Source organism: Populus euphratica, unplaced genomic scaffold (assembly GCF_000495115.2).
Source record: "Populus euphratica unplaced genomic scaffold, PopEup_1.0 scaffold95.1, whole genome shotgun sequence".
Classification (NCBI taxonomy): Eukaryota; Viridiplantae; Streptophyta; class Magnoliopsida; order Malpighiales; family Salicaceae; genus Populus; species Populus euphratica.
In genome coordinates, this window is record NW_011499885.1 from 323,322 (window position 1) to 349,104 (window position 25,783).

A 25,783-nucleotide genomic window follows, 5' to 3' on the forward strand; every position below is an offset into this window, starting at 1 on the left:
ACACAACCAGTGCTCTGATACCACTTTGTTGGGAAAATTTGGAACAACCGGACACCAATTTACCCGGATCAATTCAGCGGAATACAATTACAATTCACAAGTCCCAATTCTTTCCCTCTTTGTGCAGTAAAACAGAATCAAACAATGATGAAAAATAATGCAAATAATCACAAAATCAACACCAAGATTTTTAATATGGAAAACCCGATGTGGGAAAAACCATGGGACCGTAGTCCACCTAAAAACTTCCACTATCAACAAATAATGGGTTCACAATCATTCTTCCTCAGATTCAACTAAGAGATATAACATATATATCATCAAGAACAACTTATTCTCGGATTACAACAAGATTAAAGGAGAATTATTTGAGAAAAACTAACAAAACTAACAGCCCCTTTTTCTGTCAAAACGACCAGCTTCCACACCACTAATCTTCGATCCGACCGTCCAGAATTAAGATCAACATGTCTAGAAGTTGCTGTCAAAATCTCAGCCCGATCCAACGGTGAACGAGCTGGAAATCAAAGAAAGAGCACAGACTGTTCTGCTGCCTTTTCTTCTCTCTTAATTTTCTCCTCTCTTCTAATTTCAATCTTGCGCTACAGTACCCGAACTACTTAATTTTAAAGTAGTCAGCTACCTCTCTTCTCAATAAATATGGTGGTCCCACCATCACATGGGATGAGACCATATACAACAGTAAGTTCATCTAGAACCACTTGGCTCATTAAATTCTCATTAGATAGTTATTCTAAATTACAGAATAAGTAATGATTGCACATTTTCTATTTCTATCTTTAGGAGTCGTCAAAAGGTTGGTGAAGGGCTTCCTGAAGAGTGCACATGATACATTGGAAGAGAATGAAGAAATTCATGTGATCTACAAGACCACGTATCCATATAAGAAGTGGGAAATTGAGAAATCAGCTGAGGATGCTGGGCTGTTCTTGGTTAAGAAAGTTAATTTCAGAGTTTCTGATTATCCAGGATACGAAAAAAAAATTGGATAGGCTCTTGTGCTGATGAGACTTTTGTTGTTGGGAACTGTTGTCTCTTCAAATTTTCCTGGATTACAATTGCTTGACATAATAAATCATGCACCCAAGGCCTGAATATGTTTCGAGCAGAACTTTAAGTTCCTCTCGTCTTCATCGATACAACTATTGACATTGATACTCTTCGCATAAGCGAAGATGCAGTAGGATTCAAGTTGAAATCCTGTTTTTGCCATCCTGAAAAGAATCTACTGTCTTGTGCAGACAACTATGATGTTGTGTGCTTTGAGATGGCTTTCTCTTCAAATAGTAATCCATCCAAGTGAATAGCACACTTCTGTAATATTTATCAGATTGCTTAGCTCAAGGCTAATATTGAGCTCCAATACTATAGCCATCTTATATTCTGCTTTGATATGTCATATGGTTTCATCTTGGCTGATTAAAATTATGCCATTATGTCACTGGAGCTGTTTTTCTCACTTTCAGCTTGATACTTTTGGAGCTCAATTATTCAAATTTTTCTGAGCCCTGTGCTTGTAATGTAAACCTCTTTCCCCAAGTTGGTTCCTTTCCCTTATGGTGTTTTAGTCAATATATTTCCGGCTTATCGGAAAAAAAAAGGGAGTGTTTTAAGTTTCCTTCCAAACTTATTTAGTCCAATGCAATTTCACATTTCTGTTTGGTCTAGATGTGCCTGGGACTGGTTTTGCTTGAGCTTGAAAGTGATAACCTATCTGTTTTTGGTTACACACATTTATATAAGCATGGAACTCAAAGATGTATCAAGGTTATTTGTCTTACAGGAAGAAAGCTGCAACTATCGTCTCTTCTAGCTTAATATGGCACAGAAGCACAAGATTGATTTCCTTTCCTTTTCTTTTTATAAGAGATATATTGTGATTGTTTCTCATGGATGTCTTTCAGTGCTTTTGAAGATATGAATCAATGGAATCCAATTTATTTCTTCAGAAAAAGGACTACAAAGAAATGTTATCACTCAAAATTCTCACAACCTCATAGCCTAAAGTGAAGAATGTCTCTGTAGAACATGGCTTTTTTCTCTGTCTATGCAAAATTATAACAAATGAAAGACTATTATTTCCATGCCCTACACTTTTGCTTTTGTTTTTTTTTACTTCCCTTTTCTTTTCACTGGTGACTAGCTACATTTTTTCGGTTAATCCTCTCATTAGTATGATCTGCTGGTTTGATCTCATAAATTCGTATAGAATGGTGACTAAATCTGTGTGATTGATTGGTGGAGCTTACACCTGGGCTCGCTGCTGCACTGGATTCCTGAAACGTGATTGGTTTAGTCTAAATGAGCCTAAGCCTTATGAAATAGTTTCTCACAAATGGAAACATAATGATGTATTCTTCCACCATAAAGTCACCCTCGTTGGTCTTTTTTAAAATAGTAGACTTCCTGTCAGCTGTTCATCTCATCTAAAATTCTTTTCCTTCATTACAACCTAGAACTGGCCATTTTCAACAGAAGAGAGAGCCAATAGAAAGTATGCATAGTTTAGAGAACCAAATGGAAATGCTTAGCATAGATGATAACAATAAGGAAGAGAAATGGATAAGGCATTACAGCAGTTGTCATAAAATACTACTGGTAGGAGAAGGTGATTTTTCTTTTGCTGCTTGCTTGGGCAAAGCCTTCGGTTCTTCTGTAAACATAAAATACCATGATGCTGTAGTATTCAAGAGCTGCAACAAACTTAAGTGAGCTAGAGGAACTTGGATGTACCATAATGCATGGAGTTGATGCACATACTATGAGCAAGCATCCTCTTCTGAATCAGAATTTGTTCGACAGGATAGTCTATAATTTTCTCGCTACAGCTCTCAAAAGGAGTGAATCAAATACTCGCCAAATTGAGTAAGTTCAGCTAAGACGATCGACTGATGGTACATTTCATCATAGGTCATTTGACGCCTTTTGTTCTCGAGGTATAAATGGCAGGATTTAAACGTGAGACCTCTCTTTTGTCTGCAATTTTATATAATGTTTTGTTTTGAACTGCTAGGTCAAAAGCAAGATTGGAAAATGTTTTTATATTTAACTGTGTAATGACATATATTTCTCTTCTTAGGAAACATCAAAGGTTGGTGGAGGGCTTCCTGGGGAGTGCTTATGACATGTTGGAAGTGAATGGAGAAATACATGTGACTCATAAAACCACAGAGCCTTACAGGAAGTGGGATATCGAGAGATTAGCAGAGGATGCTGGGCTGTGCTTGGTTGAGAAAGTTAGGTTCAAGAAAGGTGTGCTTGGTTGAGAAAGTTAAGTTCAAGAAAGCTGACTATCCAGGATTCAACAATAAAAAAGGATCCGGGCCTAGAGCTGATCAGGCCTTTTCTGCTGGAAACTGCTGTACCTTCAAATTTACCAGGATTACTTGAGATGGAACCAAAACAGGCACTGAAACCCAAATTCCAGCATCTGTGCCCTGCTTGCATGGCAGAGAAGCTACCGACATTCCTGTTGTTAATTACCAATCGCATGATATTCTCCTATATATGTAAGAACATGGAATTAATCAATATTTTGTTTTTATTTTAGCATGCTGGAGGTAGGGTACTCAACGACAGGGTGATCCTTTGATGTCAGACTTGGTAACCATAATTCAATTTGTTTTGAAGTCCGAAGAGCAGGCTTTATACCAAGTAAGCAAGTGAAATCAGAACCAAATCTATATAACTATTGGAATCAAAGCTGAACAATTTCGGACAGTCTGGAAGTTTTTCAGGATTCCCATGTCAAGCTTCATAAAAATGATTTGTCAGATTACTTGCCAATTAATATCAACCTTCTGTGATTGCTGAGAGACCCATCAACAACGATACTGCAACATCATGAACACCCTCTGCTGCTGCTCTTGCTTAATTTTGATCGAGGAGCAAGGTTTTCCTGAGTTATGCTGTGGAAGACACGGAATATGGATGCATAATTGGACACTATATTTCATCCTCAAGGAATAATCTTTCTATTCCCTTCCCATTTCCTTGCATATCCAAACAAAGAGGTTCAAGCCCTACCATTTCCTTCAAGCACTTGCCTTTAATAACCTTCCCTTCTTTTCCCCTCCTATCCAAACAAAGTTGGCCAGTGCCTTGTTGACAAACAGCGGTTCAAAATACCCACAGCTCTGGATACGTTATTTATAAGAGGGTCAGGGACTAGAGCTGGTAAGACTTGTCCTGCTGGAAATTGCCTTACCTTTATGCAACATTCTCTTGTTGCTCCACAGACATTCCCCACCACCAAGACAGGTAGTCAAAACCCAAAATTCCAATCCCCTGCTTTGCAGAGAAGCCACCGACACGCCTGGTGACAATGACGGTAACAAATTATTGTCACAGCATACATGCATCGATGATCTGCAACAACGATGTAACAACTTGCCAGCATCTGATGCTCTCTTGTCCGCTTCTTATTGTTTTAAACCTTAGACTTACCCGAGCACTTATCCCTTTCTATTTTCTAGCTAGCTGGATAATTTACTCAACCATGGGGTAACCATCCATGATGTTATTGTTAGATTCTGTAATCTCGGTAGTACTTGACTTGAGAATCACGGAGTTAAAGCTACAATTAAAAAATAAAGCTCTTTGAATTGCTGAAAATGGTAAACAAAATAACATCTTTATATTGGAACTTACTGACAAAATTTTGATTCTATATAGGAAGAGGATATAAACCTACAAACTGCGTGAAGGACCCGAGTTGCCATTGCCAGGCAATTCCAAGCTGTGCAAAATCAACCAGAAGGTTGCTTCATCATTGCTACTGATTTTACAAGAGAACAAAGGCACAAAGTCTCGTATTTACAATGGAAAGAAACATCCTCGGTGGTATCTACAAGGACAAGAATGCCATCTCTGAAAATGAATTTTGGGTCAAGTCCAAACTGGGAGCCTGGCGAATGACTTGCTTTCACAGTTACAGATTCGAACACAGAGTGACAACCACATTCTGTTGGGATAATTGAACTACCTTCAGAACTTTTACATTGACAGCTATGCCATTCTGAGAAGTCATCATATCTTTCAGGATTTCTATCAGAGCTTTCCTTGAGTGAATTGCTGATTTCTTCAGTAGTATCAATTTTTCTAATCACCGAAAGAAGATCCACTGACAATGATGCAACAGCATCGTGAACATCCTCTACTGTCAAATTGCTCTTGTTTGATGCCAATTTACAAGCAAGGAATTTCTGAATCATGTCGTGTACAGCATTAAGACATACAGAGCAGCAGCGATACAAACACACAAAGCCAGAATTAGGAGGACAGCTAGTTTCAACTGGAGAGACATCAATGTCTTCATCATGTTCACTATGATTAGGTTCGGTATCATCAAATGTTATCATTCCCTCTGCAGCCAACCCATTACTCTGATTGCAGGAGCTCCCAGGGTCAGAGAGATTCAAGGCACCCAATTCACCTGAATTGCAGAGACCATTCTCAGAAAAGGGGGCAGGTTCTGTGAGTGTATATCCATTAGGATGTTTCAAGGTTTCTGAATTTCCATCAGTAACTGCAAGATTTTTAGAAATTTCAGGTTCGCTTTGTCTGTGAGAGGTCCCATTCTGCTCCTTAGTAATATTACCAACCAACTGATTATCAGCAGGAAAATTTTGATGGTTATCAGTTTTGGCACCTTCACAGGGGATGGTATGCTGTTCTGATCCATCTTCTGAAAGTATAGCTCTGTCCTCAGGGTTAAGATCACAAAAACCATTTTCTACTTTATTTGATTCACCTCCTTCCTGATTTTTATCAGAAAGCCCCTTTGGACTTTCTTCCAGCCTTTCCGTTTCATGGAAGTTTCTATCAGAAGTGTCTCCCTTGTGCTGTCTTTCAACAGAGTCATCTGCACAGGTATCATTACCTGGGAATTCCATGGTGTTCAGTTTAGCATTTGCCACTTTCACTTGAGTGTCGGGCTCTAAACTGAAATGAGAAAAAAGGTTGTGAGCGATCAATCTACAAGTGAAATGGATGAATTAACAAACAAATGATAACAGTCCACCGTACCTCTGCAGTGCATATGCCCAGCTGTTGACCACATCTTCCAGGTAAGCCACTTGTGATAGAAGACGAACATATTGATATCTATCTTTCCCAGCCAGAATTTTTTCATTTACTTGTCCAACTAGAAGCTCAAGAACTTTCCTTACCTCAAAGGAGACCTCTCTAAGTGAATTGTACTCACCCTTGTATGCTGATAAACCAACAGCAAGTAACCCTCTGACTAAACCTGATCTCTCTTTGCTTTTAATATTGCCAGAGCTACAAGCAGCAGCCACCTTATCTAATGAGTTACAGGGACGAATAATGCAAGAATTGAAAGGCCATCCCTTCCAAGGACCACTAACATCTGCACAAGGACCTTCTTTAAGTTTAGATGTGACCCAACAGAGTTCAGCAAAATGAGGATACCGCAGAACTTGATAGCCAAATGTAGAGATTGCCAACAACATGCTTGATTTTCCTTTCAAACTTCTATTATTGGGTGGTGGTGGAACATTTAAAGGACCATGAGGACATTGTGTGCCAGCCTCATTTTTAACAACTGAACAAAGATTTTGATTGTCATATTCTGCATTTGAACAAGCAAGAACGGAATCACAAGTTTTATGATGTTTGGGTATATTTGTAGGGATGTGAGCTTTAAGATGAATCAACTGAACAAATGGCTGAATTATGTCTCTCAATAATGCTTCTGCTGAAAGACTGATCACTGTATCATGGTTGAAATTCCCATCAATATGCACAGGAAATCGGGGTACTGTGTGCTCCAATGGAGTTGAATGCCTGCTATTCGAGCTATTGTTTTCAAAGAAATGCCTTATTCTCGGGGGAAGTTCCGAAGATGGAAGCTCTGAGGTTGCCTGCAGCACACAAGCAAGGACATGGACTGAATGGCCACATAACAGCACTCTCTAATCAATAGCTAAACTAATCAATCTCTAACAGGAAAGGTAAAAAAAAGCACTAATTTTGATATTCGAAGAAGTAATTTGGTATAGTTTTAGATATTCTTGCACAGGAAAAACTGATGCACATGAAACTTTTTATGTAGTACAGGTTAAAAGACTGCAGATGTGAAAGGTTGCCAACTAGTAATAAATAGAATTCACTCAACATACAAGAACATTGTTTTCATGGGTAGACAAACAATTCCCAACTTGAAAACCTTTAGCCAAAGTTATTGATTCTATGCCAAGAAAGCATTTTCATATCTCATCTTCATTATACATTATACATGTTATGCTAGAATTTGATTACTAATTCAGTTAGGCTTGCAGAATCCTAATTAAATTTATATTTGTTGAAAAAAAAAAGAATAACATGTACTATAATATCATTCAAGATTCCCTAGAGTTAATTTCATATGAAAATTTCAATTAAGTATTGTGAGAGCATTGCTACATAAGTAGAAGGTGTATCTTGTCGCATACTTTTAACATGAGATATGTCAAAAAAAAATTATCCAAATAAATCAAACTCATACCAGAATCATCAAGGAAGTAGACACGGATATGGATTCCACCTGCTCAACAAATGAGCTCCAGGCAGGTGATATACTTTGGGCAGCATTTTGAGGTTCTGTCATTTCAACCAGTATACATTTATGGATGGGTGACTCATTTTCCTCTTCCACAACTCCACTTTTTGTCAAAGAGGATTCTTTCTCCTCATAAACTTGATGGTTAATTGAAGATGCGTCACCATCGTCATTAACTTTATGACATGTCTCCACAGCCCACAAATCAATTCTTGGCAGGAATATCATGCATGATTGGAAACTGGCACACTTCACTGCCAGGGCAAATAGATAGGAGTGAGAATTCATGCAAGTGCATTTTTGAGTTTGTCTTATGCTACAAAGGTCAGGAAGAGTTGACAAAGACAGCCAACTCTGCGTATTCTTAATCACAGGGAGAATATTATTTTATACTGAAGGTACTAAACTACAAACTAAATTGCACATCAGTCCTACAAAAGACCAGTGTAGTTTTTTCAAGTTAACTATGAGTTCCGATGTGTCTTCCCCACTCCTCCTTAATTACCAAAGAAAGGAAGTCAAGGGAAAATAATGAAAACCAATCAATCTCATTATGTGAGCAATTATATCACAGTATGAATTTATTTTGCGAGTCCTACTCCTAAGTAGCTAGGTGGCCTATGACAGCACAAAAATATGTATATGCTTTTCATTCCAGTAAGACCAACTGAGAGACTATTGAAACCTTTAAGGAATTGTGTGGTGCTATCCACGTGCTAGATTAGATACCCAGTGTTTTATGTCCAAAGCCAGAAGTTTTATAGTCAGTTCTCAGCTTGACTAGCAGTTAAAAGTTCTGTTAAAGTTTAAAAGGAAAAAATAAAAATAAACAGATAAGTCAAATTGATAAGGGACCAAATTAGAGAGTTCAGCAGCTACTAGAATCCTTCAGTAGCATCTAATTTCAATATTAATTGTTGTGGCCAGGCCAGGAATCCCAAGTACAAGGACGTGATATAATATATGACATTTAAATACATTACTGGATTCCACATCATTTAGCCAGCAAAGCAGATCAAAGAGTTGAAAAAACCCTTCACCTTGTGTACATTTGAAAACTAACTTACATTTAAGGTCCACAATAACAGGCCAAAACATGTAGCATTAATAAATAGATGAAGATTTTGGCCATTTTCTAGAAGGTGATAGTGTTTTTTTTGGAGCAACACAGAAAAGGAAATACTGAAATACTCTTAAAATGATAAATATGCAAGAGAAAACAAAAGATGATGTTTGTTGGAACAGTCAATTAAAATACTCAAGCTAACTCTTCAGCAATGAAAAAAACAAAAACGCACTCCAATCCCAGGAATTGAGTAACAAAATACAAGGTTACTATGCAACCATTGTGATCATGAATCTCATGTAGCTGAAATCATGAATCTTGCCAACAAAATATGGAAGAAGAAAGAGAAAGAGAGTGTGTGAGAGAGGCTTACTTAATATTCTTGTTATTCCTTGCACCATATCACCATGCCCCTCTTGTGAAACAGTAGCCAGATCAACCTTCTGAATTTCAACATTTCCGACAAAACAATGAAGAAAGCAAGAAGAAAGATGCTTCTGGCCAGATCTGGGATGCCCGGCTATCAATACTCGAAATCCAGATTTCTTGCTCGATGCAAAAGAAACATCTCGAAATAAACTAGTGTGCATGCCCCTATTATGAACTGCAGAAGGTTCAACCTGAACACTTTCAGCATCAGTTTCTTCTGCAAAAGCATCAGTATCAGCACACATAACCTCTCTAGTTAATATGCCAGCACATGAAAGTTTCCTCCATATTTCCTTGGCAACATCTGCTTCTCTAAGGAAACTGTCAATGTGAGACCACCAACGATCAGTAGGCAGATTATTCTTCTCTAAAGAAGAAACAATCAGAGATTCAAACATTTTTGCAGCTTTCAAAAGAGTAGGAGGCAGCCAGAGGTGTTCATGCAGATACAATGAAATAAACAAGGTAGATAGTGGCTGCAAAAGACATGGAATGAGGTGAATGGGAAGAGGGGAGGAGACCAAATCATAAGCAGCTATCCCTGCTTCTCTACGAGAGCAAGGGGGTGGGGAACAAGCTAAAGCCTCCAACCAGTCCCTCTCTTCCACTGCAAAAGCTGGAAGAGGAATGCGTTTAGCACCAGGAGATCTATCGCCTGCAGCGGCTAGCATTTCGTGCAAAGGGAAATTCCTCTTCAAAGCAATAATGGCAGCTTGAGTACAAAGAGCTTGCAGATCAGCACCAGCAAAACCTACAGTTCCTCTTGCAATCCACTTCAGCAAAGACCCAGTAACAGGTTTAGGCCAACTTCGTGTGTGGAGGGAGAGAATAGCAGCCCTGTCCCCAACTGATGGCAATGGAAAGTAAATCTCCCTATCAAATCTCCCAGGCCTACGTAATGCTGGATCAACAGCCTCAGGACGGTTGGTTGCACCAATCACTATTACTGAACCCCGGGATTTTAAACCATCCATAAGAGCAAGCAGTGTGGATACAACTGAGCTGTGAGTCTGATCTTGCTGCCTTGAACGACAAGGTGCTAATCCATCTATCTCATCGAAGAATATAATTGAAGGTTGACATCTTTCAGCGACCTGAAACAGGAGCCTCAGTTGGCGCTCAGCATCCCCAACATATTTTCCTAGGCAATCTGCACCTTTGCGAGCAAAATATGCTATTCGTTTATCACCACGAGCACATGAACCAATTAATGCCCGTACTACAAGAGTTTTACCTGTTCCAGGGTACCCATGCAAAAGAACACCCCTAGGAGGTGTAATCCCTAAATTACTGAAGAACTCAGGATATAATAGAGGCAAAATTACCACTTCCTTCATGCATTGGATGACATTCTGAAGCCCTGCAACGGACTCCCAGCCCTCAAATAGTTTTCCACCATCAGTGTCTGAGCCTCCAATGTACACAGGTGCAATTCTCAACAAATCCCGATGAAGCCTCTTGCTTTCACGTTTTAAAAACTCTTCATCCTCACCACAGTTCTCCAACCATTTTTCTTCCGCTTCAACATCCTTTCGCCAAGCATCATTTGAAACCTTTCTCAATTGTAACTTCATTTTCTTAGCTTTCAATTTCTTTATCCGTATTGCATGTTGATTACCATAAGGCTGGAAGAGATGCCGATGATATGTGCATGCTATAAGAAATTTTCGATGGTCAAAAATGCAGCCAGTGGCTCGTGCACAAGGCTGGAAAAATAAAATAATATAAGCAAGAAAAAAATAAAATCAGAATAAAAACCAAAACAGAAGAATGTTTTGCACAGCAAATAAAATAACCAACCAAGTGGTAAGTTTTCGGACACCGATCAACACGACATCCAATAGTTGCCCCTGGCCTTCCACAGCGGCTACATTTTAATGCTTTGCCTCTGCAAAGTGCAGCCCTAACATTTTTCAAGCAACCCAAGCCAGCAAAATAAACCTGCAAACACAGATCACAAGGTATGGAGATTTACTGCAACATAATAGTCAGATGGAAGCACAAATTAATGTTTAAAAACTCCCAGTTCTTGCAAAAATCTACTAGCTCATAAAACAAGATAGAGGAACCCATTCAATACATATACATAAAATTAATGTCCATGAAAAATTAAAAAGTAAAGGTTGTAGCTTGCTTCCAAAATATATATTCCATTGGTTTACATCCTATAAAATGCAAGACTAACTGTGGTCTATTGTTGAGCCCTAACACTTTGAACAGACAACATCAGTTTAAATCATGCAAAGGGAACATCATTGTGATCAAGGAACACTAATGACCATTAAAGTTGCTGTCAGTACAATAATAGTATCTCATCTGAGTAACGTGTCAACAGTCCCTCTCTCTGTTTTCTTTTTCTTTTTCTTCTTTTTTTGATTGTGTATTGACAACCTGGGACAACTGATCGCACTACAACGCACTTATAGCAATCCTCAAAGACATAACATATCTTGAGTGAAAGGGTATTTATTAAAACCTAAATGAAGGGAATAATAAATAACAGAAAGTGATATTCAAAGAACTAATGTCTCTAGCAACTGACATTTACAATCATGGAAAATTCACCAAGTAAAGCAAAAATAAAATAAAACTGGTTATAGGACTGCACCTCTGGACTCCATACAGCACAGTTTTGATGAACCCAGATTCCAGCAATACCATAACGATCATTTATAGGACCCAAGAGACGACCAAGCCACCCAGGTTCATCACCAAACCCGTCCCATACATCATATTTTACATCCTCTGAAGCTGATGAACCACTATATGCCTCATTTTCACTCTCACCACCATCTTGCACCAACCTTTTAGGTGGTTTACCATCATTTCCACACCCACACAAACCACAACATCTACCCTGTTTAATCTTTGATCTGCCAAGACTACTGGTTGAATCACGCTTCATTTTGTCCACCTTCACATCTTTCTCACCCTCTAGCTCATCCAATCCAACTTTGTTCTCCACCTGCTTTGTCAAATCTACATACCCTTCAACAACATCCTTTTCATTTTTATCACAGCACCCTCTGTCCTCCACCTCCTTTGTCAAATCTACATTTTCCACATCATCCTTTTTAATCTCCTCAGCACCACATTGTCCATCCTCCAATTCGTTCACCGAAGCCCCATTAACCTCATCAACATCCCTATCATTTTCCGCATCCATCATCACCAACTCCTCCATTTTCTCATCATCCTCTACATTTTCCACGTTCTCATTTCCATCACCCTTCCTCTCCAATTCCAAACTATCCAATCTCTCTTTCTCCTCCTCTCCCTTTACCTGCACACCATCGTCATGCCCTATTTCCTCCTCATTTCCACCATCAATTTCACCACCCAAATCCAGAACACTCTCATCACTATCCTCACTACTCACCACCTCCATCTCATCATCTTCCTCACCCTCCTCATCCTCATCGTTCTCACTCACATTTCCACTACCATGCCCATTCCCACCCTCTTTCTCCTCACTCTCCAGCCCACTCAATGCCTTAACTCTCCCCACCCTCTTCGAACCCATAACAAACTTGCCACCATCAAAACCCCCCTCTCCCTCACCCAATTCACTCTCCCCCGCCTCCATGTCATCAAAAAGCTTCCTCCTCCTACTCTCCCCACTGCTCCCTCCCTTCCCAGCATTCCTCCCTCTTGTCCTCAACCTCGACCTCCAACTCCCCGGTGTATCATCCAAATCCTCTTCTCCTTCACTATCCTCCTCCTCCTCCTCCATAACCCTCTTCGAACTACTATTGCCACTCCTTAAACTACTATTGCCAATCTTAAAACTACTATTACCACTCCTATAACTTTTACTAACACCCAAATTCACTTTCTTCTTCATCTTCTTCCGTTTCTTAGCCGGTGGCGGTGACACATCGAGCAGTTCAGGTGCCCGCCTGACCCGTGAACTCCGTCGGAGCTCCAAGTCAGCAGCCTGACCCGACCCGGATTTTTCCTCATTGAGAGACTCGCTATGGTTCTGATTATACACGGTTTCACATATCGCATCGAGTCTCTTGTGCTTCTTTCGAAGCCTAGCGCCCGTAGGCGAAGAACTCGAACCCAAACCCGAACCCGATTTCAATTGCATAATATATAAAACAATATTATATGTAAATATGACTGAATAGGCGTATGTATATATGGACTTTTAAGAGAAAAGAGGGTTCATCGTGTTGTTTTGGAAATGGGTTTTGATTTTGGAGGGATTTGAGGCAGATAGTTTTGAATATGAGAAGCGACTCACTGAGTTGGACCGATCCCAGTTTGGGGTTGTGGAGAATTTGGGGCTCTGTTTGATTTTTGTGTTTATAAGGCAGAGTTTAGGGCTTATAAAGGAGAGGTTTTGAACTGGTTTTTTGAGCCTCCTACCACGCGACTGACCTGATGTGTGGTCAACGCGAGAGAGGGGTTGTCCATTGATGCTGGTATTCTTTCGGAGAGTGCGGCACGCGCCAAGAAGAGAGTGAATACTGTTGTGCTTAAGTCTAATTTTGCTCCCTTTTTTCTTCAATTTTCTTTTTCCTTGCAAGAATTGCCGCCAATTATTGATTTCTCCATCAATCGGGAAAAAAAAATAAAAAAAAAAGAAGTCCCAAGGTTTTTTTTCGGTTAACATTGTGATGTGCAGCTTCTCAATTTTTTTCGATTGATGTTTTGTTTTTTTAATAGAAGAACATATATTTTGATTTTAAAGTATTTAGGTGCTGTCCAGGGATTACACCATTACACATGTATATTAACAAATATAATTAAAATTTAAATTTAAAAATAAATTAATTTGAAATTATGTAATTTAAATTTTAAATACCAGTAAAAATGAGGGAGTTAATATAATATAGACCGATCGTTCAAAAACAACATGGATGATGGATAAATATAAAATTTGACTAAAAAAATTAAAAATATCTTTCTAAAAAAAGAGTTAACATATCATAGACCGATCGACTTGATAGATTCAAAAACAACATGGATGATGGGTAAATATAAAATTTGATTAAAAAAATTAAAAATATCTTTCTAAAAAATATATTGAAATGATAATATATTAAATTGATTGGGGTTATGAGATCATAAAATGACTTAAATTTGCTCTAGTTAACTTGCAAAATACTTAACCCTAGTTATGAGATTAAGATAATTTAATAAAAAAACCAAAAGATATAACAAAACATAATTCATAATTAACCAAATGATAATATATTAAATTGATTGGGATTATGAGATCATAAAATGATTTAAATTTGCTCTAGTTAACTTGCAAATCACTTAACCTTAGTTATAAGATTAAGATAATTTAATAAAAAAAACCAAAATATATAACAAAACATAATTCATAATTAACCAAATATTGAAAAAGTTGAACGATGAAATTAAAAAAAATAACTAAAAAATAAATAAATACATCTAGTCAATTGAATTAACTTATCAAATTCATGATAAGAGTTATGAGATTAAAATAACTACAAAAAAAATAAAAAATTATGAAGTCCAATTTTTAATAAACTAAGTGTTGAAGAATAAAATTAAAAAACAAAAAATAAAAACTATTTTGCCGAAAATGTTTCGGTAGGAATGGAACCATAACGTTCCAACTGAAATTTTTTAAACGAACTAAAATTTAGAGTGAAATGAAATTTGTTCTAGTTTATTTTATTTTATTTTAACTAGAGCAAGATATATCAGCCATTTCAAACAAAATAAAACAAAATTGACAGTTTTTTGTTTTTTTAATTAGAGCAAGATATATCAGTCATTTCAAACAAAATAAAACAAAATTGACAACTTACTTGAAATTATGTTTGTTCCAATTATTATTTTTAAAGTATTTAGATAATCAAAATATATTAAGTTTTGCATACATTCCATGCAAATTCTCTCTTGAAATATTAATAACAACAAAGTCGTAAATTTATAAATTTTTTTAAATCTACTTTTCTAAATCATAATTATATAATAACCATAAAAACTACTTCAATATCAAACACACATTTACTTTTTTCTTGTTTTTAATAACATTTTTTGTTTTGGTTTAGGGGTATTTAAGTTACACCAATAATCAAGTTTTAATTTTAGGTTCAATTGTAATCAATAAAGCATCTCAAAATCTAACCTAACCACATGATCTTTTTAATAATTTAAAGTATGGTGATATTTTTAATAATGTATCCTACCTTGAAAAATACATGATAATTTCTTTTTTTATCATGCCCTTTTCCAAAATTTGAATTCAATATTTTTTACAAAATTTTTTTCCCATGTAAATTCAATCTAGAAGTTGGCATGAAACAAAGGCCTTGTGTTTAGTGCACCAATTAATAAAAATAAATTTAGTAAAAATGTTGGAATGTTTAGCTGGCGTGTATAAATGATTTGCTGTTGGGCGGTGCACTGTTCTCTTTCCTGGACAAAGGTCTAAGTTTTGAAGGAATACTCAACTCTTACAACTTCATGACGAACAAAGAAAGGTTTACAAAGACAGTTGCAGAGCTACAACCAACAACATTATATGCGATTCTTGTACAGAAAATTAACACTTCCTGGTGACTCAGGCTTCCTCCGGGCGGTAATGGGCAATACTGCACCATCAGCTAGCATCCGCAACAAGACTCTTGCTATATTCTTTGTGTCATCAAGACCAAGATGGTGACTTCCCACCATTGGTATTTTAAGCTGCGACATCATTGTCCTCATTCCTCTGGCCTGTCATCAATAATGAAGGTTAAACATAAGGAAAGAAAGAATAATTGCCATCAACCAGTAATAATCATGAAGGGGGTCGCTTGCACCCAACACTATCAAAACTATGATTAATTTATAGTTGATAGCATAAATAGCAAATTCAGAATGGCAAGTGCTAATCGGAAAAATCATTAAGATAGTTCGCAAAATGAAAGCAAATTCAGATCTATGCTCTAAACTTTTGGCTTGGTTTTTTTGGATGTCAGCAGCAATAAACCTAATGTAAATACATAAAAATCCTTTCTTCAGACATGATCTTAATTTTTATGACTAGAATTATGAATGATGTGTTATGAAACCTTAAGACTCAAAAAATCTGTGTGCATACCTCATTTCTTGGATTATAAAAATTTTGATAGACATCTTTCAGGTTGATCCACTCCATAAAGTATGGGGGGAGCTTCAACTTGGACACAGAACATTGATGAGGGACCTGTGTTTTCACATCCCAATTTCCACTGATAACAGATCAGAACAAAGACATGTCACCAAGTGGATATTATTTCACAAACCAGAAGCAAGATGCCTATTTTATTATTTTGAGGGTGGGCTTTGCCACCTTCACAATATGTCTACTTAGAAGAACGCAATTGATTTAAAGATAGACTCACCAAGTTACAAAAGCTGCTCGATTAAGGTGCCCACCACGAGTCTTTTCCCACAAATTATGGTGAGTCAACCATGATTCAAATTGTTGAAGAACTTCATTAAATGGGAGGGCTGTATCATGCCACACACTGCAAATGCCAGTATTGTAAGATGGATCAATTTTCCACCAGACACATAGAAAACTAAGACTATGTTCAAGATGAATCATTGCTATTCCAAACTCATTCCATGTAGAATAACTTATAATACAATAGGAAAATTTAAGTTAATGGAGGTGTATTTACCAGAAAAAGAAAAACATTAGTAGATTTGCCAATGGTGGTGGAAGCATGGAGGTCAAGAGGAGATGCTAACGTTGCTAATAGCATCATAGAACTGTATTTACTAAACTATTAGTAAAGCAGCTAACGTGGCTGATATAACTCAAAGGAGCTTACATACTACTGATTTGCCAAAACAAAACATGTTATGTTCTTAAGACAGCTACAACCAGTCATGAGCATCAACCACGCATAAACTAACTACAGAAAATTGCTGGTTTCACAGCCCATTTAGTATCCATCAGCAACATCACTGATATCATTAATCTTAGATATTGAGAACCAATAAATATAAAATAATCAGTTTGCAGCTGTTAATAGTCAAAATAGTATGTGCAGGCAAGAGCTGAGGAGGAACTACACAAAATCATCTAGACGTTTTTGTGACCATCAGAATTTTGCTTCCTAAGCTAAAGATGGCTCTGTTAATCATAAATTGTGACATGAAAAGCAGAAAGGGCATCATACCGATCAACTCCAAACTTTCCATATTTGTTGTAGATATATTCATTTACTCTTTCCTCGCTCATTGCTGTAGGCCTTACAAACCTGTAAAACATAAAAGAAATTTTAAGAATACAAAGCAATGCAATCCTACAGATCATGCTGCCAATTTATTTCCCAAACAAACACCATTAACAATGTAACATTTACAGTGCAATAATTTACAGTATTAGAGAAACTCCATTCATATTTATGTAAACTCTTCAATTTAACTTTGACAATAAAGAAACAAACCATTAGACGATGCCTTAAAAAGAAAAGAGTGTTAACCTGTGAAACAAATCGACAACACCCATATTTTTTGCATCGATTATCAGTACAGGAAACTCAAGAATCTCAACTTTCCCTTCCAAATCAAACACCAAGAAAAAGTCAAAATCTTGAGGCCTTTTTCGTTCAAAATCAGCAGCACTGACTTGAAAATCCCTAGAGCAATCATGATTAAACCTCTCTACATGAACAGGGTCATCAATCTGAATATAAACCACAAAAATCCCATTACCATTCACAGTCCAAAAGTCCAAACCTTTCACAAGTTTAACAAAATTAACAATAGAAACCCACAAAAGTTTGCACTTATTTATCCAAGTTTAGCTAATTCTCAACAGAATTAACACTGGAAACCAGCAAAAGTAATAATTGCTAATAAAAAGTTGAAAAGTTTAAAACTTTACCTTAGTACACTTGCCATGTGTGTGATATAAGCACATAGGCTTCCATCTATGAGTGGCATTGGGATTATTAACAGGAGGAGAAGGTATTAAAGAGGGTAGTGAAAGAGGGGGCTGTGTTTGTGTTTGGGAATTGAAATCAGTGTATGCACGAGCAGTTTGGTAAGTGGGTAATGATGGGGTTTTGGATACCGGGATAAAGGGCGGGTGGAGAAGGTGAAAGCAGTTGTTGCTGTTGTGGAGATACGAAGGAACCCTAGACAGAGGAATCCTAGGGAAGGACATGTTTTGTTGGTGAGTGTCAAGGTTTGAATCGAAGAGGAAGGGATTTGGGTTTGTGGGCGTCAGGATAACGAGATGATGATTTGGCAGGCAAATTTCAGAGGGTAATGAGGGGTCCTCCAGGATACAGGATGTTGCCTTTCTTTTCAGGTTTGCGTCTTGTCCTTGAGTTCATGATTGACCGGCTTACGGATGGTATGGATGAATTTGGGTTGATTTAAAAATTCAAAAAAATTATTTTTTTTTCAAATCAATGAGTTTATAGTTTTATTTAGATTATTAAGTTAATCTGAGTTTTTAATTAATATAACCAAGATTTTTTTAAATTGGATTACTTTAAATCTTAAATTGATTAGGTTTTGAATTGATTTACCGGTCTAAATATTCATTAAATAAAAATAATAATATCATCTTATTAAATATTTTTTTAAATTATTTTAAAATAAAGAACTTAAATAAAATAGTTTTTATTACTTTTTATGTACATTTAATTTTTATTTATTTTTATTAGTCTGTACATTTAATTTTTTAAAGAATAAAGACCCAAAAAAATAAGATGTCATTATTTATTCCCATGTCTCATAAGATTTTTCGAGTTCTCATATAATTTTATTTTTTTTAATTTTAAATCAGACTGGATTGAATAAAACATCAAGGTGGAAAAAAAAAAGGTGATGAATGATAAACATCTCGTTCACATTTTTATTTATATGTTAAATTTTTTATTGAGAAATTATGTATTAACTTTCCAAATACAACAAGAGTTGAATAGTTTATCTGGAAAAAAAGAAAAAACTAAAGAAATGAAGCTAAATCTTGCAAGTTCTCGTATATATTATATCTCAACTTATTTTGTCAATGAGTTTCAAGAATTAATGATAATTAATACGATCTAACAATGAATTTACAAGGAATTTACTTGATCATTTTTTGTTTTGAGTTACAAGCTTTCAATTCCATTGTTTGTTAACTAGAAACAAGGTTTTGTGCTCGAGATTTAGGAGCTGCTTGTTCTAATTATCTAGCAGCTAAATATGTTTGTCCTATTGGATCAGTTTTTCCATTTTCTTGGGTTTGGATGTGTATTTTTTGACCAATTTATGATGGGTGCTTTGTCTATTGCATTTAAGCTAAATTTGCTCGCTTTTTGCAAAAGAGAAAGCTGAGCTTTAAAAGGGCAGGCTCGAATCCTCAGGTCTCTAGTAATAACGCTAATTAGTTCATGTTTAGCAATATTAACTTTATTTTTTTTATAAAAATAAAAATAGAAATTGTTTGAGCATGGTTGGTACATCCCGATTTGAGTTTGGGGCTTAGTGTATCCAAGTGAAGGACAATGGTGCAAAGAAAAACATGAAAAAAAAAAAATTCTAACTTGTTTCTTTCACGGGGATCCAAACGACAATACAACATCGAACATCATTTTCCAATGATTGTGCTTGATTTGGATTCTTTTGCATTGCTGGGATCACAGGTGGGAGTTGAAGATGAGGTTCATGAAGAAAAGTTTCAGGCTTAGATTTGAATTCAAGGCTGACTAGAAATTCAAGTCATAATACATATTCCTGCAGCATCGCAGGAATTACATGTAACAAGAGAAATGCATGATTCTAACCAGCAAATTATAGCAAGTAAACTACTTGCAAGCAAGAGAGAAACATGTTTGGGGAAGATGAATAAGTACAACCTTTGAATAAAAAACAATATGTGCACAGTTAACTCCTGAAGCGAAGGCTGGGGTAGCTAGCTCAAAATCCTGATAGGAATATGACTACGTTCTAGCAGTAGGTGCTCTCATCAATCCTCCTCTTCATCGTCTGTCATTGTGAAATCTTCTACCAGAGTAGCAGTCATATTTTCTTTGCTCATTGAGCGCATTTCCTCAATTTCAACAAGTAATAGCGGATCAGAGACCACTTTATCTTGCCGCAAATACCTGGGACAGCCTGAGAGGTAGATCCATGGTCAAAAGTTAGACTCGTACATCAAATTCACAAAATAAAACAGGTGAATATGGGATACCTGTTACGGGGCATTTGGCTTGTGCATTTATGGATATGTAGCCCATGATTGCTTTCTTTTCATACACATGCTTGCAATCCACACTAGACCAGGGAAATAGTAAACATGACAAGTTTTGAAACGTAAGAAATAAGGTCAGATCCACAAAAGCTTCCATCTTAAACAACTCGGCAATTTTAATTATTCTAACTGGGCTGCTATAGGAAGATAAATTTGAAGTAAACATACAGTACCCGCGAACTGGTTCTGCTAGTTCAGTAATTGGCTTTCCACTCAATGGGCACGTGATATTCAAAATGGTGGACTGGGTATTTGTCATTACAATGTCCTCGTGCTCTTCACCCGGCATTGGTTGACCTGAATGATGAACATTCTGTGGTGGAAGACAAAAATGGAAAACCAAAACCAGTGGTTAAGCACACTACAACACATCTAGAATCAAGCAACCAAGAATTCTACACTGAGCTCACTAAGCAAGGCCTCAGTGACATCAACAAACCACAATCAAGTAATTAACAACATTATATTAATGCACCAGAGTGCGGATGAAATCCCCCACTTAATGATTCGACCGCTGATCTCAAAACCTAACAGGAAACTGAAGATCATGTTACTGCTAGAAAATAGTCATGTGATGCCTTTGTGGAGTGCAATAATGCAAGAAAGAAGTCAATATCAATTAATGTCAGGAAATGTACCCAGACAGCTTCTCGAAATTGACGCAGTAGTGGATGATTCTGCGGGGCTGAGGATTTATTACCCTTAAACTTCATAAACTCATCGTTAAGCAACTTTTTGAAATCGGTTAGCTGCATTTCAGACACCAAACCAATGTAAGTCTGACAACATGCAAAAACCAGAACACTAAAAATCAACCGAAAAAGAAAAAACCCACCTCTGCCCCAGGCTGGTATGTGTTACCAACAGATTCAATTGCAGAAGTCTGATACGTACAATCTTCATACGTCACTAACAACTCAGCAACAGTGTTTTCAAGTTCATTCACCTAAAATTCCATATAGTCATCAATAAACTCAAGAAGTTACAAAGAAAAAAGAAGATCAGCTCCATTCACAAAGAAGTTCAAGCCCTCTCCAAACCCTTTTATTTTTATCTTTTGTCATTCAAAGCGAAGCTAGATATCCAAAATCCCAAAATGAATTTCAAGAAAGATATCTACATGAAGGCAAAAAGAACTACTAAAACAAAAGCACTAATTAGTTAGAAATCAAGCAAATAACTCCCTCTAATTGATTAATTAATTACAATCAAAGCAGAACCCATTTTACATCACGAAGTTCCAAATAAACCCTTAATTAAAATTTTACTAATTAAAAAAGATACCAAATCCCCAATTTTTATTTTTTTGAAAAACTTAGGAAAAAAATCAAACTCTTTACAAAAAGCAAAGATTTTTTTTTATATATAAAAAAAGTACTTTTGCAGACTCATTCTCTCTCTCAAGATCAACTGCGATCTCCTTCATCATATTGAAAACCTTCCTCATTTCCTGTACAAAAGCCAATTCAAATTAGGGTTTCAAAAGTGGGTTTAAGAAATTGGAATCGAAGTGAGGATTTTGAGAGACTTACAACGATGAGAGATTGGTTCTCTGAGCAGAGCATCGAAGAGGAGGTTGTCATTATTCCTGAGGTGGAAGGAACGTCGCCGCCGCCGCGAGGAGCGGAGGTTGATGCCATGTATAGGATCCGATTCGTTAGTGGCCGGGCAGTGTGTTCTTTGGAGGGAGAAATAAGGAGGGAAAGGAGATTAGAAGAGCGAAGTGCTGTGGTTCGCATAAAGTGGAACGGTGACGTGTTGTTGAATGTGGAAACGATGACGTATTAAATCATATCGGAGGATTGCTCGATTGCGAAGGCTGATGCAGAAATAGCAAGTGTAATGGATACCCAAAGTTCGGATTTTTAATATATTAATATTCATATTTAAAAATTAAATTAAATTAATATTTATATTATATTAATTATTTATTTTATAAAAAAAATAGATATTTATATCCAATTTGATGAACTTTGATTTTATTTTAACATAATATAAAGAAAAATTATTATATTTATCTTTGCGTTTGTTTCTAATGGTTCATTTTTTTCCATGTGTTTTTAATTTGATAAATTAACTTTAATGCTCTTCGAAATTTATCTAAATAATCCCATTTATAAGTTTCATTAAGTGTTAATGTTAATTAAGTGTGCAAATGTGGTCTTATTAAATATTATATAAAAGATATTTTATATTCATACATGATCTGTATCATCAATAAATTATCTTAAAAAAATACTAAAAATAGATAAATTATGCTAAAGTCACCCATTTTAAAAGCCAAATCTATATATATATAAAAAATCGAAAGTATTTAATAATCTTAAAGATGTAGAATGGTTGCATCTGAACCTTATACAAATTTATATAGTTCAAATAATTTAAAAAAGAAAAAAAATACATATAGTTCAATTGAGAGTTTTTATTTCCTCAAATTTATATATTATTTTTAAAGCTTAATTCATTTTGTGATATAAACCTTATATAAATATAAAAAATCGAAAGTATTTAATAATCTTATGTTAACATTGAGACTTGACAAAAATTAGTGATTTGTCATAAATTATGTGAAACGGTACAGCATCATCAGCCTAATCAACCTGTAGTAAGTTTCTATCAAAAAGTTTATCCCTGTCAGGTTCCCGCAATTATATTTGCAGGCCGGAAAGGTGGCCAGTGATCCATTTCTGCTCCTTGAAATTGAGGAAATGCAAAAATGCTGGAATTAAATTTTCTTACAGAACCCAATCAAGAGGAGAAAGGCTGCTGAAACCACTTCAGCTAGAAATCAGTCTTGGCAATATCAGGATTTTCAGTTCTTTTATTGCAGCCTTCTTTTCAGTATCATTACATTTATCTTAAGTATTTCCGGTCACCGGTTAAATTTTGCTCTCGGCACGGGGAAGACCTTGAGACTCAATCTCCAATCATGCAATTCTTGTAAGAACTTATTTCAGATCATGTTTTTAAGATGTCCCTGCTGTGCCATGGATTTGTATGCATTCTTCCTGCCTTGGAGTTTGTAGGTTTCCTGAGATATTTCTTGTGAATATATTTAATTTTGAGTTTCGAGTCTTGCTCTCTTTGTTCTATTTTTTTAAAAAGATATTTATATTATTAAACGTTAGAATTCAGCGAGATTAGTATATAAGCTGCAAAATATTATATTATAGCAAAATACCACAAAGAAGACAAAATACAGTCTAAGAAAAATAAAAAACAAAAAAGCTAGAGAACCACATATAACCCTGCACAAAAAGGACAACGAGGTAATAAAGCCTGGGAAGACTATTAATATCCATTAGAATAAACTCGTAGCTTAACTTTCCTCTACGAAACAAAACAAGTATAATCTCAAAAGCATAACAGCAAAAAACATATAAGAAGAGTCGTAAGATTGATGGTTGATTCAAAACCAGGCAACAAAGTCACTTGATTTATGCATTCTTTATTTAGCCATGCAATCTGCCATGTAATTATTTTAACAAAAGATATGAGAGTAGGTGATTGAGTTAAAATATACATTCAATCTGTTAACAAAGAAGAAAAGATATTGATGCTTCCAAGGACAGTTGTGAGGTTTATGCATCTAGCTAATAACATTGATAGAATCAGATTCTATGATGAGATGTTGATGATGAAGAAGATAATTAGATGCTGATAGTTCAGTGACTTTGACAATATACCTTAACTCAGCAATATTATAATCTAAAATTCCAAATGGAATAGAGAACATACTAAGAAGATGGCCATGATAATTTCACAGCATACCACTTATTTTAGAGGGGCCTAGCTTACCAAAAGAAGAACCATCCACATTTCATTTGAAGCTATTAATCATAAGAGAAGACCACATAGTATTAATTCTAAAAAAATAAGCATTGGACTACCAAAACAGGCCATATGCCAATCTGATCAGATCTGCAAGGAAGTATGGGAAGTCAAAATGGATAACTTTTAATCATAAACAAAGACAGGTAATAATAAAAAAGAATACACACACATACACGTACTTTAGGAATTCTCTCACTTTCTTTTTTCTTACACGCTACAAGTATTCTGCTTTGATTCTGTAATGGCCAAACATGTTATGCTAGTTGAATAGAAAATATATTACAAATGTTTCACTCTTTCTTTCTTCACCCATTTCTCTTCATAATTAATATTACAATGCATCTTGTCTTCTTCTTCTTTTTTGTAAACTTTTCATCCTTTTCTACGCCATGAATGTTAAGCTTGTTAGATGCATGAGAATAAGATTTTATCAATATATTTTTATCAAAAAACATCGGAACAAGAAAAACTTATAGATATAATTTTTCAAAACACAAACATGCCACAGTAAAAACATGTCTTGTCTGATGCCAGGTAAACCCAATAATGATTGGGCTTGGTAGTTTCTGAAGCCTCGAACATTGAGTGTGGCACTTGCAAGACCCAACTATGCATTGTCAAGCCCAAATACATTGGGTCTGGTGTTGGTCAAACCTAGCCATAGATAAGCTTGGCAATACACCTAGCCTAAGCACATTAAGTTTAGTGCCGGTTAGTGATGAGCTTGGCAATGGACCTAGCCTAAGCATATTAGGTTTAGTATTTGTTAGACTTAAGAGATAATTGGATCTATTACCGTCAATTCTATATATTTTTATATAAAATTGTATAAAATTTATTTCTCAACAAATAAACTTAATTAAATAAGTTTATACTCCACTGACATCATTGGATGTATTAAAGTCTTTCATGGCCAGTTATATCTCTATCTTTTAGCCGGATAAAATGAGTGGAATACAATTTACAATGTAACACAAAATATTACAAAGATAAAGTTACACTCTAGTCCATTTTCTTTCTAAAAAAATTTATTGGCTATAAATACATTATAAAATCTTTAGAACAAAGATTTATAATTTTTATTCTTTATTGAATATATATTTCTAGAACATCTCTTTAGAATATCATTATAATTTCTCTCTTTAAAAAATATTTATTTAAGCATCGAAGAGTCCTCATCTATACCAAAAAAAACCTTTTGCAAAGAGTAGTCAATATTTGAAATTTTGGATGTTTTGACACATCAAAATGGTAATATTGCAATTAAAATTTCATATGAAGTTTCTCTTATTCAATAAAATCTTTGGGACACTTTTTTTTTTTGTCAAATTGCTTACATCATCAAAATTAAATAAACTATAAGAATCTTGAAAATATAATGTTGAACTTATAAATAAAAAGCTTTACTATCTAATCATAAAATCTATTATTTAATTCTTATAATTACAAATTAATTGCAGTCGCAAATATATCAATTCTAAATGATGTTCTAAAATAAAGATTACTTTACTTTGATGAGGATACTTACCATGAGCTCATGTATATTGCGCTTTCAAATCAGGAACATCGACATCAATTTGCACACACAATTCTTTGACATTTTGAAGTAAAGGTTACACTCCATCATTTTGTAACTTTTGAATCAATGACTTTATAGTTG

The 25,783-nt window shown here is 35.6% G+C and overlaps 4 protein-coding genes across 4 annotated transcripts in view; 1 reads left to right on the forward strand and 3 right to left on the reverse strand.

Annotated features, from left to right (window-relative positions):
* Positions 1–3,653, forward strand: part of LOC105130106 (uncharacterized protein At4g26485-like) — a 23,535-nt gene extending 19,882 nt beyond the window's left edge. The window contains exons 2-3 of the mRNA XM_011032454.1: positions 3,101–3,273; positions 3,308–3,653. Coding sequence (XP_011030756.1) covers positions 3,101–3,273; positions 3,308–3,411 — 277 coding nt within the window. The 3' untranslated portion in view covers positions 3,412–3,653. The remainder of the gene's footprint in view (positions 1–3,100; positions 3,274–3,307) is intronic.
* Positions 3,654–4,603: 950 nt separating this feature from the next.
* Positions 4,604–13,396, reverse strand: LOC105130109 (P-loop containing nucleoside triphosphate hydrolases superfamily protein). Its single transcript, XM_011032456.1, has 6 exons — positions 11,686–13,396; positions 10,878–11,018; positions 9,022–10,783; positions 7,529–7,836; positions 6,049–6,905; positions 4,604–5,964 (listed from the first exon to the last, which is right to left on the reverse strand). Exons 1-6 carry the CDS (start codon positions 13,168–13,170, stop codon positions 4,770–4,772), a joined length of 5,748 nt encoding a protein of 1,915 aa, XP_011030758.1. The 5' UTR covers positions 13,171–13,396; the 3' UTR covers positions 4,604–4,769.
* Positions 13,397–15,494: 2,098 nt separating this feature from the next.
* LOC105130110 (Polynucleotidyl transferase, ribonuclease H-like superfamily protein) lies at positions 15,495–18,365 on the reverse strand. Its single transcript, XM_011032457.1, has 6 exons — positions 17,929–18,365; positions 17,525–17,727; positions 17,219–17,299; positions 16,433–16,558; positions 16,150–16,279; positions 15,495–15,782 (listed from the first exon to the last, which is right to left on the reverse strand). Exons 1-6 carry the CDS (start codon positions 18,208–18,210, stop codon positions 15,585–15,587), a joined length of 1,020 nt encoding a protein of 339 aa, XP_011030759.1. The 5' UTR covers positions 18,211–18,365; the 3' UTR covers positions 15,495–15,584.
* A 1,338-nt stretch (positions 18,366–19,703) lies between these two features.
* On the reverse strand, positions 19,704–22,011 carry HPY2 (RING/U-box superfamily protein). Its single transcript, XM_011032459.1, has 7 exons — positions 21,822–22,011; positions 21,668–21,739; positions 21,125–21,235; positions 20,928–21,038; positions 20,463–20,602; positions 20,230–20,312; positions 19,704–20,153 (listed from the first exon to the last, which is right to left on the reverse strand). The coding sequence occupies exons 1-7, from the start codon at positions 21,927–21,929 to the stop codon at positions 20,005–20,007; spliced, it is 774 nt and encodes a 257-aa protein (XP_011030761.1). The 5' UTR covers positions 21,930–22,011; the 3' UTR covers positions 19,704–20,004.
* Between the last annotated feature and the right edge of the window lie 3,772 nt (positions 22,012–25,783).

Excerpts from the sequence above, each read along its gene's own strand:
- LOC105130110 (XM_011032457.1), bottom strand. The coding sequence starts at position 18,210 with ATGTCCTTCCCTAGGATTCCTCTGTCTAGGGTTCCTTCGTATCTCCAC. Across the intron at positions 17,728-17,928 it reads CACATGGCAAGTGTACTAAG|ATTGATGACCCTGTTCATGT; the intron begins GTAAAGTTTTAA and ends GTTTATATTCAG. Across the intron at positions 17,300-17,524 it reads GTTGTCGATTTGTTTCACAG|GTTTGTAAGGCCTACAGCAA; the intron begins GTTAACACTCTT and ends TATGTTTTACAG.
- LOC105130109 (XM_011032456.1), bottom strand. The coding sequence starts at position 13,170 with ATGCAATTGAAATCGGGTTCGGGTTTGGGTTCGAGTTCTTCGCCTACG. Across the intron at positions 11,019-11,685 it reads GTGCTGTATGGAGTCCAGAG|GTTTATTTTGCTGGCTTGGG; the intron begins GTGCAGTCCTAT and ends CTGTGTTTGCAG. Across the intron at positions 5,965-6,048 it reads TGGGCATATGCACTGCAGAG|TTTAGAGCCCGACACTCAAG; the intron begins GTACGGTGGACT and ends TTCTCATTTCAG.
- HPY2 (XM_011032459.1), bottom strand. The coding sequence starts at position 21,929 with ATGGCATCAACCTCCGCTCCTCGCGGCGGCGGCGACGTTCCTTCCACC. Across the intron at positions 21,236-21,667 it reads GAGAGAATGAGTCTGCAAAA|GTGAATGAACTTGAAAACAC; the intron begins GTACTTTTTTTA and ends ATGGAATTTTAG. Across the intron at positions 21,039-21,124 it reads CATACCAGCCTGGGGCAGAG|CTAACCGATTTCAAAAAGTT; the intron begins GTGGGTTTTTTC and ends TCTGAAATGCAG.